The sequence below is a fragment of the Scylla paramamosain genome, chromosome 39 (assembly GCF_035594125.1).
Source record: "Scylla paramamosain isolate STU-SP2022 chromosome 39, ASM3559412v1, whole genome shotgun sequence".
NCBI lineage: Eukaryota > Metazoa > Arthropoda > Malacostraca > Decapoda > Portunidae > Scylla > Scylla paramamosain.
Window position 1 is genome coordinate 2,150,001 of NC_087189.1, and position 12,500 is coordinate 2,162,500.

The window sequence follows — 12,500 nt, forward strand, 5'->3', positions numbered from 1 at the left end:
CTATTGCTAAAAATGTAAAAAAAAAAAATCAGAAAGTTTTAAGTTTACGAATTAGTTTTTTTTCGTTCAATTAAAGGTCGCTCTGTTGTGTTTCTACCTTTCGTCTTCACTTTAGTCGTCCGCTTAACTTCGTATCTTCCACTGAATAACGAAATAAAATAAAGTGCAAGTAAGATAAAAGGACAAATAAATCTTTTTCATCTCCTAACTTTTTTTTCTTTGTGGCTCAGAATTAGTGATTAATCTAGTCTTCTTTTTATTCTTTTTCCTTTCTTGCCGTTCCTCCTGGTTTATATAAAAAATGTAAACAAGAATATGACTGTAAGCGTAACATTAATTTTCTTTCTCCCTTCGTAAACAGACGGAAGAAAAATTTATAAATATCATGTCTTTTGGTGCTTCCTTTGTGTTCGTTTTGCCTCTGGTGGATCTTCATTTAATTGTCTCTTTTTTTTTCTTCTTTTTTTCTCGTTACCATTTGTTTCCCCCCATTTCTTTTCCTCTCCCTTGTTTTCCTGTATCTCTACTTTCATGTTCTTTATTTTCCTTTTTTCTACTGCTACTGTTCCCCATTTTATCATCCATTCTTCATGTTCATCCTTCTCATCTTACTGTTTCTTCTGTTACTCCATTTTCCTCCTCTTCCGTGTTCTGTTTCTCCTTTCCTATATTGGTGCCTTCTCCGTCTTTCTTTACCCCAGTTCTTATCATTCTTCCTTCCTTCTCATTCGCCTATCTCCTCATTTTCTTTCTCCTGCTCCTCTTACCCTTTCATCTCCTCTTCCTTCTTGTTTTCCTATCATAGTTTTTTCTTAATATTTCTCGTTCTCTTCATCTGTCAACTTTCTCCTCCTTTCTATCTTCCTATATACATACCCCTACTTTATCTATTTCACTTCTCCTCGTCTTTTTGTCCCTCTATTTTTTATCTTCCTCCCCCTACTTCTTATTTTCCTATCATCTATTCCATCTTTCTCCTTTTCCTCCTCTCTTTCTACTCCTCTCTCTTCCATTTCCATCTCGTCCTCCTCCTTCTGTCTCTCCCAATTCAAGTCTTTCTGTCCTTCTTATTTCATCTTCCTGCTCCTCCTCCTCCTCCTACTCCTTCTTCTTCTTCTTTCCGTGTCTCTATCTCCTATTCCATCTTCCTCCTCTTTCTCCTTTTAGTCCTCTTCCATCTCTATTTCGTCCTCCTCCTCCTTCTGCCTTTCATGTCCTTATTCCATCTATCTGTTCTTCCTCCTTCTTCACATGTCTCTATTTCCTATTCCATCTTCCTCCTTCTGCTCTTCCTCCTTGTACTCCTCTTCCATCTCCATCTCTTCCTCCTTCGTGTGTCCCTACGTCAGTAAATGGACCACAAAGGAACTGCGAGGGCACGGCGGTGAAATGTCAACACGGGAGACAAAGATGGCGGGGTCAGAGGCTGTAGCTTGCGTAATGTTTGTTGTCCAAATCTTGCCATCCAAAGCAGAGCCAAGTCAGAGCTCGAGAGATCCCACAGGCGAGTTTATTTTGTATAATCTGCCTTCCATTCATCGTGCTGGGAGGAGCCTGGATTTCCTTATGCAAACTTAATCCATTCAGCTCTGTAAATTCTCTTATCTGTCACCCACCCCCCCACCACCACCCTACTCCTCTGACTCCTCCTGACTCCGATCCTCCTTCTCTCAGCCTTCTCCTCCTCCTCCTCCTCCTTCCTTCCTTTATAAATACGGATATTGAAGGTCTATTGGGTGCTAGTATTGTTAGTGAGAGAGAGAGAGAGAGAGAGAGAGAGAGAGAGAGAGAGAGAGAGAGAGAGAGAGAGAGAGAGAAATGACACTCACGCACGCATAAATGCTTACACACACACACACACACACACACACACACACACACACACACACACACACACACACACACACACACACACACACACACACACATAAGAAGACAATGAATACTATTAAAAACACGAATGAAAATCTGTTAAAAAAAAAAATCAAAAGGCACTGAAATAAAAAAGACAAAAGAGTGAAACGTTTAAAAGACAGACAGACAGACAGACAGACAGCCAGACAGACAGACAGACAGCCAATACGTAAGCAGTCTCACGGTTAGGTTAGGTTAGGTTAGGATGCCAGCGAGTCACAGCTGTGTTGAGGGAAAAACGAGGAAAAAAAGGAAAGTTGTTTTTTTTTCCACAATTAGGCTGTAAATAATTAAAAGCAAGAGAGAGAGAGAGAGAGAGAGAGAGAGAGAGAGAGAGAGAGAGAGAGAGAGAGAGAGAGAGAGATTGCTTTTAATATGGAGCATAGGAGTAGTAGTAGTAATAGTAGTAGTAGAAGGAAGAAGGGAAGAAGAAGGAGGATAAAGAGGAAGAGAAGTTATGTTAATTATCAAGAGGAGTAAAGGAAAGAAATAACGAACACCGAAATAGTAGTAGTAGTAGTAGTAGTAGTAGTAGTAGTAGTAGTAGTAGTAGTAGATGACTGAAAGAGAGGATAATAGAAGTAGTGGTAGTAGTAGCAGTAGTGGTAGAAGTAGTAGTAAATGGCTGAGAGGATAGTAGTAATAGTAGTAGTAATAGCAGTAGTAGTAGTAGTAGTACCAGTAGCAAGAACATAAATGGCTGAGAGAGGATAGTAATAGTAATAGTAGCAGTGGTGGTGGTGGTGGCAGTGGTGGTGGTGGTGGTGGTGGTGGTGGAGATGCAGAGTGTTCGGCAAGCCTTGTTGTTATTTTCGTCAAAGGACAGAACTGATTGGTTTTTTCGACTGTTCGTCCTGTGTTGATTTTTCCCTTAGCCTTCCCTTGACTCTCTCTTTTTGCTGCCTTTGTTTCTTGTGGCGCAATCTGCCGGCAAAGGCGCGCTGTTCTGCTTGTTCTAATTACATCTCTTATCGCTTGTTCATCTCCCACTTGTACTGCATCTCTGTGTGTGTGTGTGTGTGTGTGTGTGTGTGTGTGTGTGTGTGTGTGTGTGTGTGTGTGTGTGTGTGTCCCTCCTTCTGTGTCTCCTCCTAGTGTTTGTGTGTGCGCGTGTGTGTTTTCTCTCTCCTCTGTGTGTCTCTCTTTCTGTCTCTCTTCCTCGCGTGTGTGTGTGTGTGTGTGTGTGTGTGTGTGTGTGTGTGTGTGTGTGTGTGTGTGTACTTTTCTCCGTCTTTTATTTCTATTCTTCTCGTTATTTCTTCGTGCTTTCCTTCTCTTTCTTTTCTTTTTTTCCCCCTCCTGTTTCTTCTTCTGTCTTTGCTATATTTTTGTTTTTATGGTACCCAAACAAACAGTCTCGTTAAGTCCAACAAGTCTGCTGCTGCTTGTTCTTCATTTGTGTTCCTTTTTTTTTCTTTCTATTTTTACTGATTTTTATTTTCCTTCTTCATCTTTCTGTCTATCTGTTCTCCTCTCTGTCCTTCTCTTTCTGTGTATTTTCTTCGGAGTTTTCAAATTCATCTCTCTCTCTCTCTCTCTCTCTCTCTCTCTCTCTCTCTCTCTCTCTCTCTCTCTCTCTCTCTCTCTCTCTCTCTCTCTCTCTCTCTCTCTCTCTCTCTCTTCATCTGTCTACGTGTCTTCCAACTTTCTTCCTTCATCCTGTCTTCCTCTCTGTCATTCTCTTTCCGTGTGTTTTCTTCGCACGTTCCCTCTTCTTCCTTCTTTGTGTCTCTCTTCCTCTCCCTCTCTCTCCCTCTCTCTCTCCCTCTCCCTCTCTCTCTCTTCATCTGTCTCTCTGTGTGTCTCCTTCTCTCACATGTTTGTTTGGCGGCAGGGTATCGGCGGGAACAGGCGCGGGTCCGGATGAACAAACAGGCTGCTGTTTTGCCTCCGGGCTAAACTAAACAACCAGCAACTAATCCAAACATCGGCGACTCTCACAAATTCAATTTGTCCCCCTCCTAGAGAGCCGGACCCCCCCACTGACCCCCAACCAATACTTCCCCCACCAGCCTCAACCTCCCTCCTGCTCCTCGTCGTCCTCCTCCTCCTCTTTCCTCTTCATCCTGGGGTTCTACTCTCTCACTCCCTCTCTTACTCTCTCCCATACTCCCCTACGGTCACGCCCCCCATCCCCCTCCCCGCCAGCGCCTCCCGTCCCCGCGTACCCTCAAAGAACTCATTTTCTACTTTAATCACGCAGTTTGGTCAGCCTCACTTCATCCACGAAGGATAAACAGCAAGGAATTATCGACTCTGAGATGATGCGGCGTGGTTGTGCTTTCGCCTCGCGGTGTGGCGCTTGTGTTTTTCTCTCCCTTTCTCCTCCTCCTCCTCCTCTCCCTCCGTAACTCTGGCCTCCTCCTGCTACCTCCCTTCCTCCTCTTCCTCCTCTCGTCTTTCTTAAGTCCTTCCCTTCTTTCCCCTTCAGTACCGCCTCTCGTCCCCTCTCCGCCGCCCTTGCTCCTTCCTCACGCCCTCACTCATTTTCTCCTCATCTCCCTTAACATCCTTCTCTAAGCTTCTCTCTGTCCTCCCTCTCTCCGTCTGTGTATCGCCCTTACCGTCCTCCTTCCTCTCCTCCTCCTCTCCCTCTCCCCTCCCACTCCCTCTCCCTCCTCTCCTCTCCTCCCGCTCTCAGTCCCTTCATTCACTCCTTCACTCTCCTCCCGCCCTCACATCCCTCCTTCCGCTCTCACGTCCCTCCCTCCCTCTCACTCTCTCCCTCTCTCCTCTCACTTCCCACCAAACGTTCGCCTCACAGTAATTCCTTCCCGCACTCACCTCCCCCTCTCTCTCTCTCTCTCTCACCAGATCTCGCACTCTACACTCTCTCCCTCACTCTCACTCTCCCATCAGTAACGAAGTCTTACCTGTCTTAAATGACCCCTGTAGTCCCCCAGGTGAGGTTAATTAGACAGGTATCATCAAGAAGTAACGGGAAAGAGTAACTGTTTAATCACCGCTTCTGTTTCTCTCCCTTTTTTTATTATTGCTTCTCTCCCACTCCTCTCCTTCCTCTCCCTATCTCCTCCTCCTCCTCCTCCTCCTCCTCCTCCTCCTCCTCGTCCCACCCTCTTTTTTTATTGGTTCGAGGGATGACAACGTTGGGTTTCTCTGGTGGTGAGAATTGGAACTAGTGAGGGTTACTGTGACGCGGAGGAAGAGGAGGAAGAGGAGGAGGAGGAGGAGGAGCAGCAGCAGCAGCAGCAGCAGCAGCAGCAGCAGCAGCAGCAGCAGCACACTTCTCTCATAATACTTTCTTTTGTATTTCCGTTACTTAAAGTGCGTTGTTTTGGAGATAACGTAACTTAAGAGTAAATGTGTTGAGCTGTGTTGCGTTGAAGGGAATGTTGCAGGAGAGTGTGTGTTGATAGTGTGTTGCAGGGTGTGTGTGTGTGTGTGTGTGTGTGTGTGTGTGTGTGTGTGTGTGTGTGTGTGTGTGTGTGTTGTCAGGGTAGGGTGTGGTGCAGGTTGAATGTGTTGCAGGGGTGGATATGTGTTGCAAGGAGTGTGTTGTAAGAATATTGTGTTGCAGGTGTGTGTGTGTGTGTGTGTGTGTGTGTGTGTGTGTGTGTGTGTGTGTGGTGCAGGCTGAGTGTGTTGCGGGGTGTTGCGAGGCGAAGTTTTCCATTGTGTTGGTTCTGAGGTGCTGCTGCCGAGGGGAAAAGTTTAATTTGACGTCTAATTGTGTGTGCTCTGTCTGTCTGTCCGTCTGTGTGTGTGTCTGTCTGTCGGTGTGCTGCTCTGCCTATCAGTCTGTCTATCTATCTGTCTGTCTATCCGTCTGTGTGTCTGTCTATCTGTCTATCTATCTATGCGTCTCTGTGGAGGTATGTTTGTTTGTGTATATTCATTTATTTGTCTGTTTGTTTATTTATTTACTCTCAGTTTGCTTGTTTGTTTATCTTCCCCGGGCCGGCAGCGAGGACAGCGAAGCGGCGGCGGTGGCGGTGCTGGCGGCGGCGGCGGCAGTGGTGGTGGTGGTGGTGGTGGTGGTGGTGGTGGTGGCGGCGGCGTCTCACATTGCGCGTTCCGTAATTACGAATGTTCTCTTGTGAGGCGCGAAAACGTGCAATTCACAGCGAAGTGGCGAGGAGCGTGGGGGCGCTGGCGGGGTCACGGGGCGAGTGGCGGCGCTTTTTTTGAGTGGTGCCTTCCACGTCAATTAGCAAAACAAAAACAGGAGCTTTGAACAATCAGTAAAGTCGGGGAGCTTTTTAAAAATCCGAGCCTTGGAAGGTTTTTGAAAGACGACGAAATTCAATTTATAATCACCGGAGACACCAGCATCGCTTGCATAAACAACACATGGACTCGATACAGAGTGCTTGGGTCCTCATTTAGAAACTCCGCGGCGGGACCTTATCGACCTTACGAACCCGCGGCGTGCGGCTCATTCCCCCTCGGCGGCGGCGGGGCAAGACGGTCCCTCTGGCAGTGGGTTGCATCGAGAGAGTAACGTTGTTGTCCCTTCTGATAGGTTTTGTTTACCTATGACGATGCCAGTTGCCGGCGCTCGTCTGGCAGGGTATTTTTGCCGCCTGCTTTTTGGGACTCGTCGCTTGGTTCATCGCGGGAATTGTCACCCGCACAATGCGCGGCGCCCGCCGGAACACTCCACGACTTTCCCGAGGGATGCGCGGAAATTAATATCAGATTCGCTAAAATTGTGGAAGGTGACACTTGTGTAGGAGTGAGGAGTGCGGAGTTTGCAGTGTTGTCGCTGAAGCATCATTGTATTTACAGTCCTGATTGGTATAAACTTGCCTTAATGTATTCTCAGCAGGAATCTGGCATTTCTTACGGAATGAACGTAATCACATGTGAAAAGCGTTCCAATTGTTCCACGCTGTTTCGCAATGCTCCGTCCGCGCCTCCCATCATATTAATATTCCCTCCGAGTTTTTGCGAAAGACGCCCTCGCAGTGTGCCCGCTGACGGCACCGACCAGGCAGTTCACACGAGGAGGAGAGGCGATGGGTTTTGAGCGGCAATCAATACTCCGGCAGTGGCGTCGGTGGCTGTTAATGTAGGGATCGGCGCGGGCATTTACTAGCGGGAGCAGGGCGTGATTAGCCCAAGATGCTGGGCGAGGAAGCGACGGGCGGCCTGGCAACCTTCATTTTGACGAGGCGGGGAGGCGGGTGAGCGGGGGAGCGACTGAAATCTAAACACCAGCTAAGTTGTGTGTGCGTGAGGGGGAGCGGGGAGAGGAGCGAGGCAGGAGAGGAAGGAGGGACACGGACCGGCTGGTGGTGGTGGTGGTGGTGGTGGTGGTGTGGAAGTGTAGAGCGGAAATAGGGTATCGATGGCTGGTCTAGGAGGCGAAGGACGTCACACTGAGCGTCGCCTTTGTTTTCCTAAGTGACCGACATTGCTCCACGTTCCCGCCACGACGCCGCCGCCTCGCCGCTCCTTCCTGAAGCGTAAATCATTAATGGGAGGCCTGAAAGCGGGTTAATTTAACGTGTCGATGGTGCAGCGTCCACTACCCCACACCCACCCATCACCCCGGCCCTTAGAAGCTTGGGAGAGGGAGAGTGAGGGAGAGAGGAATGTAAGAGTAGGGTAGGGTGGTTGAGTGTCTGTCTGTGTGTGTGTGTTTAAGGATGTCAAGGCCCGTGTGTCTATCTGTTTGTCTGTCTGTCTGTCTGTCTATAACCAAAGACACGCACCACCACAGCGAAAAGAGGATGAGGGAAAAAAGACAACATCAACACTCAACACCAGCACTCACAACACCCAGGGAAGTAGGCAAGAGTCTCTGCCAACACCACCAACACCACGAGACGAGCGCCACCACCACCACCACCGCTGCGGCGCCACATTCAGCACTCACTCAGCACTTGGATAACTCACTGGGGACAAACAAAGCACCGGGGCACCACAGGGGGGAAAACTAGAAGGAAAACTATGGGAGGAGGGAAACCAGGGGGAGGAAAACTAAGAGGAAAACCATGGAAGGAAAACTAGAGGAAAATCAGGGGAAGGAAAAACAGGGGTGGGAAACCAGGGGGAGGAAAACTAAGGGGAAAACCAGGAGGGGAGAAAAACTAAGAGGAAAACCAGGGGAGAGAAAAAATCAGAAGGAAAACTAAGGAGGAGGAAAAAATGAAAGAGAAAATACTAAGAAGAGGAAAAGCAGGGAAGGGGAAGACCACAGGATAGGAAAACCACAGGGGAGGAAAACTTAGCCTCCCCCTCCTCCTCCTCCTGCTCCTGCTAATCCTGCCGCATTTCCCGTCCCGAGCGCCGCCGTTCCGCGCACTCCCGCTCATTTATTCAGCGCTGAAGTTTGACGGCGGCGAGGACAACAGCGCGGCGGCGGTAACAATAAACGTGACACTATTTGATAACTTTTCAGCGGGGGAGGAGGGAACGTGGGGGCTTGAGGGGTCGGGGAGGAGGGGGCGGCGGGATGGGGCGGGGGGTGGCGTTGTATTAAAGCGGTTTCCAGGAGCAGTAAAAGCCCGGGCCTCGGCAGCCTCCTCCTGAGTTTTATTCCGCCGTCCGTGATTGGGGATTCATGTTTACCCTTGACGTTTATTTTCAAATCCATTCACGATCCGCCCGCTTTCATTTGCAAATTATTTCGACTTCAATCTTGAGCTGGCGTTTGTCGGGGCGCGGTCTGCGGGCTCCTCCTTCTTCCTATCAAAGGCGAATCTGAATGGGAATTTTTTGATATGAAAATTGTGTTTTTCATATGTTCTGGAACTCTATAGAATTTAGCCAATGCTTGAAGTAGCGCGGGGCTGATGGCGATATTTTATGATTCTGGTGTTGGGAGAGAGAGAGAGAGAGAGAGGAGAGAGAGAGAGAGAGAGAGAGAGAGAGAGAGAGAGAGAGAGAGGGGATGGGGGCGCGTGAGGGACAGAGGGAAAGAGAAGACGATGGTTGAGAAGTGAGAGAAAAGAGTTTACAAAAGAGAGAGAGAGAGAGAGAGAGAGAGAGAGAGAGAGAGAGAGAGAGAGAGAGAGAGAGAGAGAGAGAGAGAAGACGGTGGTTGAGGAGAAGTGAGAGAAAAGAGATACAAGAGAGAGAGAGAGATTCCTTCACACTGTATCTTTGCTCTGAAGGTCAAGAAATACTCTCACTCTCACTCTCACTCTCACCCTCACCTGCCGCGCCTCCTTCATCTTCACAACTGCCCATAGAGGGACTTATATTCCTCACCCTTGTGTTATTATCATCATTAAAACAGATATATTATGTATCGTAGGAATTAATAGTAAAATGAAGCTATTAATTCTTCGTTCGTGTTTTTTTTTTCATCGTTCTATTTATAATGCATTTATAAAGAGGGAAAATAAAGGACAGTTTTGTTTTGTTTTGTTTTTTCCTTGTTTTATTGGTTAGTTTGTTATTTATTTTATTCAAGGCTATAAATGATGAGAAGAAAAAAATCGGATTGTTGTTGTTGTTGTTGTTGTTGTTGTTTAACTTTCACTTTTTTTTTTACTAAGACGATTAATGAAAAAAAGAAACACGTTGATCTTTTAAAGTTGTTTTTCTAAGTCTCTATTTTCCTTCTGTTATTTTTTTTCTCTCATTTTTAAACTTAAGAATAAACAAGTGCTGCCAAGAGTAAGGCTGCTGTTATTTTTTTTGTTTTTGTTTTTGTTTGTTTTTTTACCCGTTTTGTTTTTGTTTGGTGTTTTGTTTGTTGTCTGTGTTTTGTTGTGTTGATGTTTGTGGAGGAGGAGGAGGATGAGGACGAAGAGGAGAAGGAGGAGGAGGAGGAGGAGGAGGAGGAGGGAAAGCTGATGTATTGCTCTGTTGTTTTATTCATTTGTTTGTTTGTTTGTGTTTCAGGTACGTGTTTGTCTTCCTTTCTCTCCTCTCCCCCCTAATGCCCCCCGTCGTCTGCAGAGGGCCCCCACCCCCAAGACGATGGTGATGGTGAGTCTAAATTTCTTTGTTTTGTTCTATTTTTAAGGCAGCAGTGGCGTCCCCTCCTCCTCCTCCTCCTCCTCCTCCTCCTCCTCCTCCTCCTCCTCCTCCTCCTCCTCCTCCTCCTCCTCCTCCTCCTCCTCCTCCTCCTTCTCCTTCAGTATACTTATAGTGTTCCTTGTGTCTCCTTTCTTAAGTGTAGTGGATGTGTGTGTGTGTGTGTGTGTGTGTGTGTGTGTGTGTGTGTGTGTGTGTGTGTGTGTGTGTGTGTGTGTGTGTGTGTGTGTGTCCCATTCAGATAGTCAAATGGTGACCTCTGTTACATATAACGAAGAGGGGGGTGATGGGGGGGTGCCTTAAGATATAATAAACACCTCCTTTCTCGTTTAGTGTGAAGGAAAACCTCTCACAAATAGTATAAAGGGAGATAAGACTGGATCCCCTTTCTATATAGCGTAGTGGTGTTGGATTTCTTAGACTACTGCAGTGGTGGCCAGATCCTCCTTCACTGTACTGTAACTTCTCGAAACACCCTTTAAAAATACAGTGAACCCTTTGAAACAGTGACAGTGGGTTAAGTTCTCTGTAAAGTGTAGTGTTGTATCTCATAATGTATTGGGATTCAGTTGTCTTTAGTGTCGTGTTAGATTCATTAACCCTTTCACTGGGACAGGTAACAGTTAGCAGCATCAGAAGCAATGTGTGAAGTCTTTACAAACACCTACAAGAAAAGTTACCGATGAAAAGGAACACATTTTATAATTTCTTCCCAGTTCGAAGATTGGATGTGGCTGTTGAACAAGTAAAGATGCCTCAGAGTGATTGGTAATTAGGGAAAGGTAATCAGGGAGTCAAAGGGTTAACAGTAGTGGATAAGCAGATACTCGTATATATATTGTGATGGCAGTGAAATCCTTTATGTTTACAGTTGAAGCATTAAAACCCATAGCAGAAGGTTAGTGTAAGAACAGATCCCCAAAAACAGTGGACTGATGCAGTGAATCCCTTTTCCTGTAGTCTACTAGTATCAGATCCCATAAAGATTTGGTAGTGTAGTATTAGATCCTTTAAAAATAGTCACAGGGGGATGGGAGGGTGCGGTCTAAGGGGCTGGGGGGTGCTGGATCAATAAGTAACCATTAGTTAAAAGTCTTAAGTAATCTTTCTACTCGCTTCTCCAGTCCATTATCGGCGTCTTCCTCTCTCTCTCTCTCTCTCTCTCTCTCTCTCTCTCTCTCTCTCTCTCTCTCTCTCTCTCTCTCTCTCCGGCATTTGTTTCTCTGTTAATGCTCTGCTTCTTATACTTTCTGATAATTTAGTTCACTTTCCTCTCTTAACTGTGTGTGTGTGTGTGTGTGTGTGTGTGTGTGTGTGTGTGTGTGTGTGTGTGTGTGTGTGTGTGTGTGTGTTTTAACCTCTCGTGTGTCTCATTTTCCCCTCCTCTTGTCCTCTCCCCCCTCCTGCTTTTCCTCCTCCTCCTCCTCCTCCTCCTCCTCCTCCTCCTCCTCCTCCTCCTCCTCCTCCTCCTCCTCCTCCTCCTCCTCCTCCTCTTGATCCTTTTAGTGATGAAATGTTCCTCTGAGCTTTTAGTGTTTATCTGGGATTCAAATTTGTTAAGTAGCTTTCTTGTTCTAATCCTCGGGGCGGAGTTAGCGCGCTTCCTTCTGACGCTTGGCAATCATTAGGGTATGGCTGCCCCTCCTCCTCCTCCTCCTCCTCCTCCTCCTCCTCCTCCTCCTCCTCCTCCTCAGTCCTCGTCTTCGTCCTTCTCTACTTGCCACACAGCCTGTCTTTGCAGAATTGTGTCTTCGTTCTCTCTCTCTCTCTCTCTCTCTCTCTCTCTCTCTCTCTCTCTCTCTCTCTCTCTCTCTCTCTCTCTCTCTCTGTTCATTTATTCATTCATTTGTTCATTCATTCATTTTTTATTTGTTTTTTTTTTCATTGTTTTGGTCTCTCCTTTCATTTCCTTTATTATATATATTTTCTTTTTTTTTTTTTGCTTTCCTTCTCTCATCCGTCTTTCTTTCCATTCATTATTTCTTACCTTCCTTCTTTCATTCCTTCCTTCTTTTCCTTTATCCCTTCTTTCATGTTCCTTTCTTCCTTCCTTCCTTCCCTTATTCATTCGTTCTCACTTGCTTCTTTTTCTTCTTTCCTTCATCCTTTCATACCTTCCTTCCTTCCTTCCTTCTTTCCTTCCTTCCTTCTCTCCTTCCTTATCTCCTTCCTCTTGTCACCCTCTCCTTTCTTCCCTATTTCATGTTTGTTCTTCTCCTCTTCCGTTATCATCACTTCTTTCCTTTCTATTTTCATTTATTTTCTCTAAAGTTATTCCTACTTCTAATGTTTCCTGTTCTTTATATTTCCTTTTTTTCTTCTCTCTCTCTCTTTCTCTCTTTCCCTCACATTCGTCTTCTCTTCCTCCTCTGTTCCATTTTTTTTTACACTTAATTATCTCTCTCTCTCTCTCTCTCTCTCTCTCTCTCTCTCTCTCTCTCTCTCTCTCTCTCTCTCTCTCTCTCTCTCTCTCTCTCTCTCTCTCTCTCTCTCTCTCTCGTCTTTCACTCCTTGTTTTCTTCTACTTCTCCTCTCTTTTCTCTTCATTCTCTCTTCTGCCTTTCTCTTTCACTCTTCTTCTTCCTCCATTCATCCCTCATTCATTTTTTCTGTTTCTCCTCTTATTATTTTCC

General features: G+C 46.2%; 1 protein-coding gene across 16 annotated transcripts in view; it reads left to right on the plus strand.

Moving 5' to 3' along the window:
- LOC135092024 (forkhead box protein P2-like) overlaps nucleotides 1-12,500 on the plus strand; it is a 409,229-nt gene that overhangs the window by 270,108 nt on the left and 126,621 nt on the right. For all 16 annotated transcript variants that reach the window (XR_010262719.1, XM_063990158.1, XM_063990160.1 and 13 more), the window contains one exon: nucleotides 9,733-9,819. Coding sequence is in view for 15 of the 16 variants with exons in the window: in XM_063990158.1 (XP_063846228.1) it covers nucleotides 9,733-9,819 (87 nt within the window). In the remaining variant the exon portion in view is untranslated. The remainder of the gene's footprint in view (nucleotides 1-9,732; nucleotides 9,820-12,500) is intronic.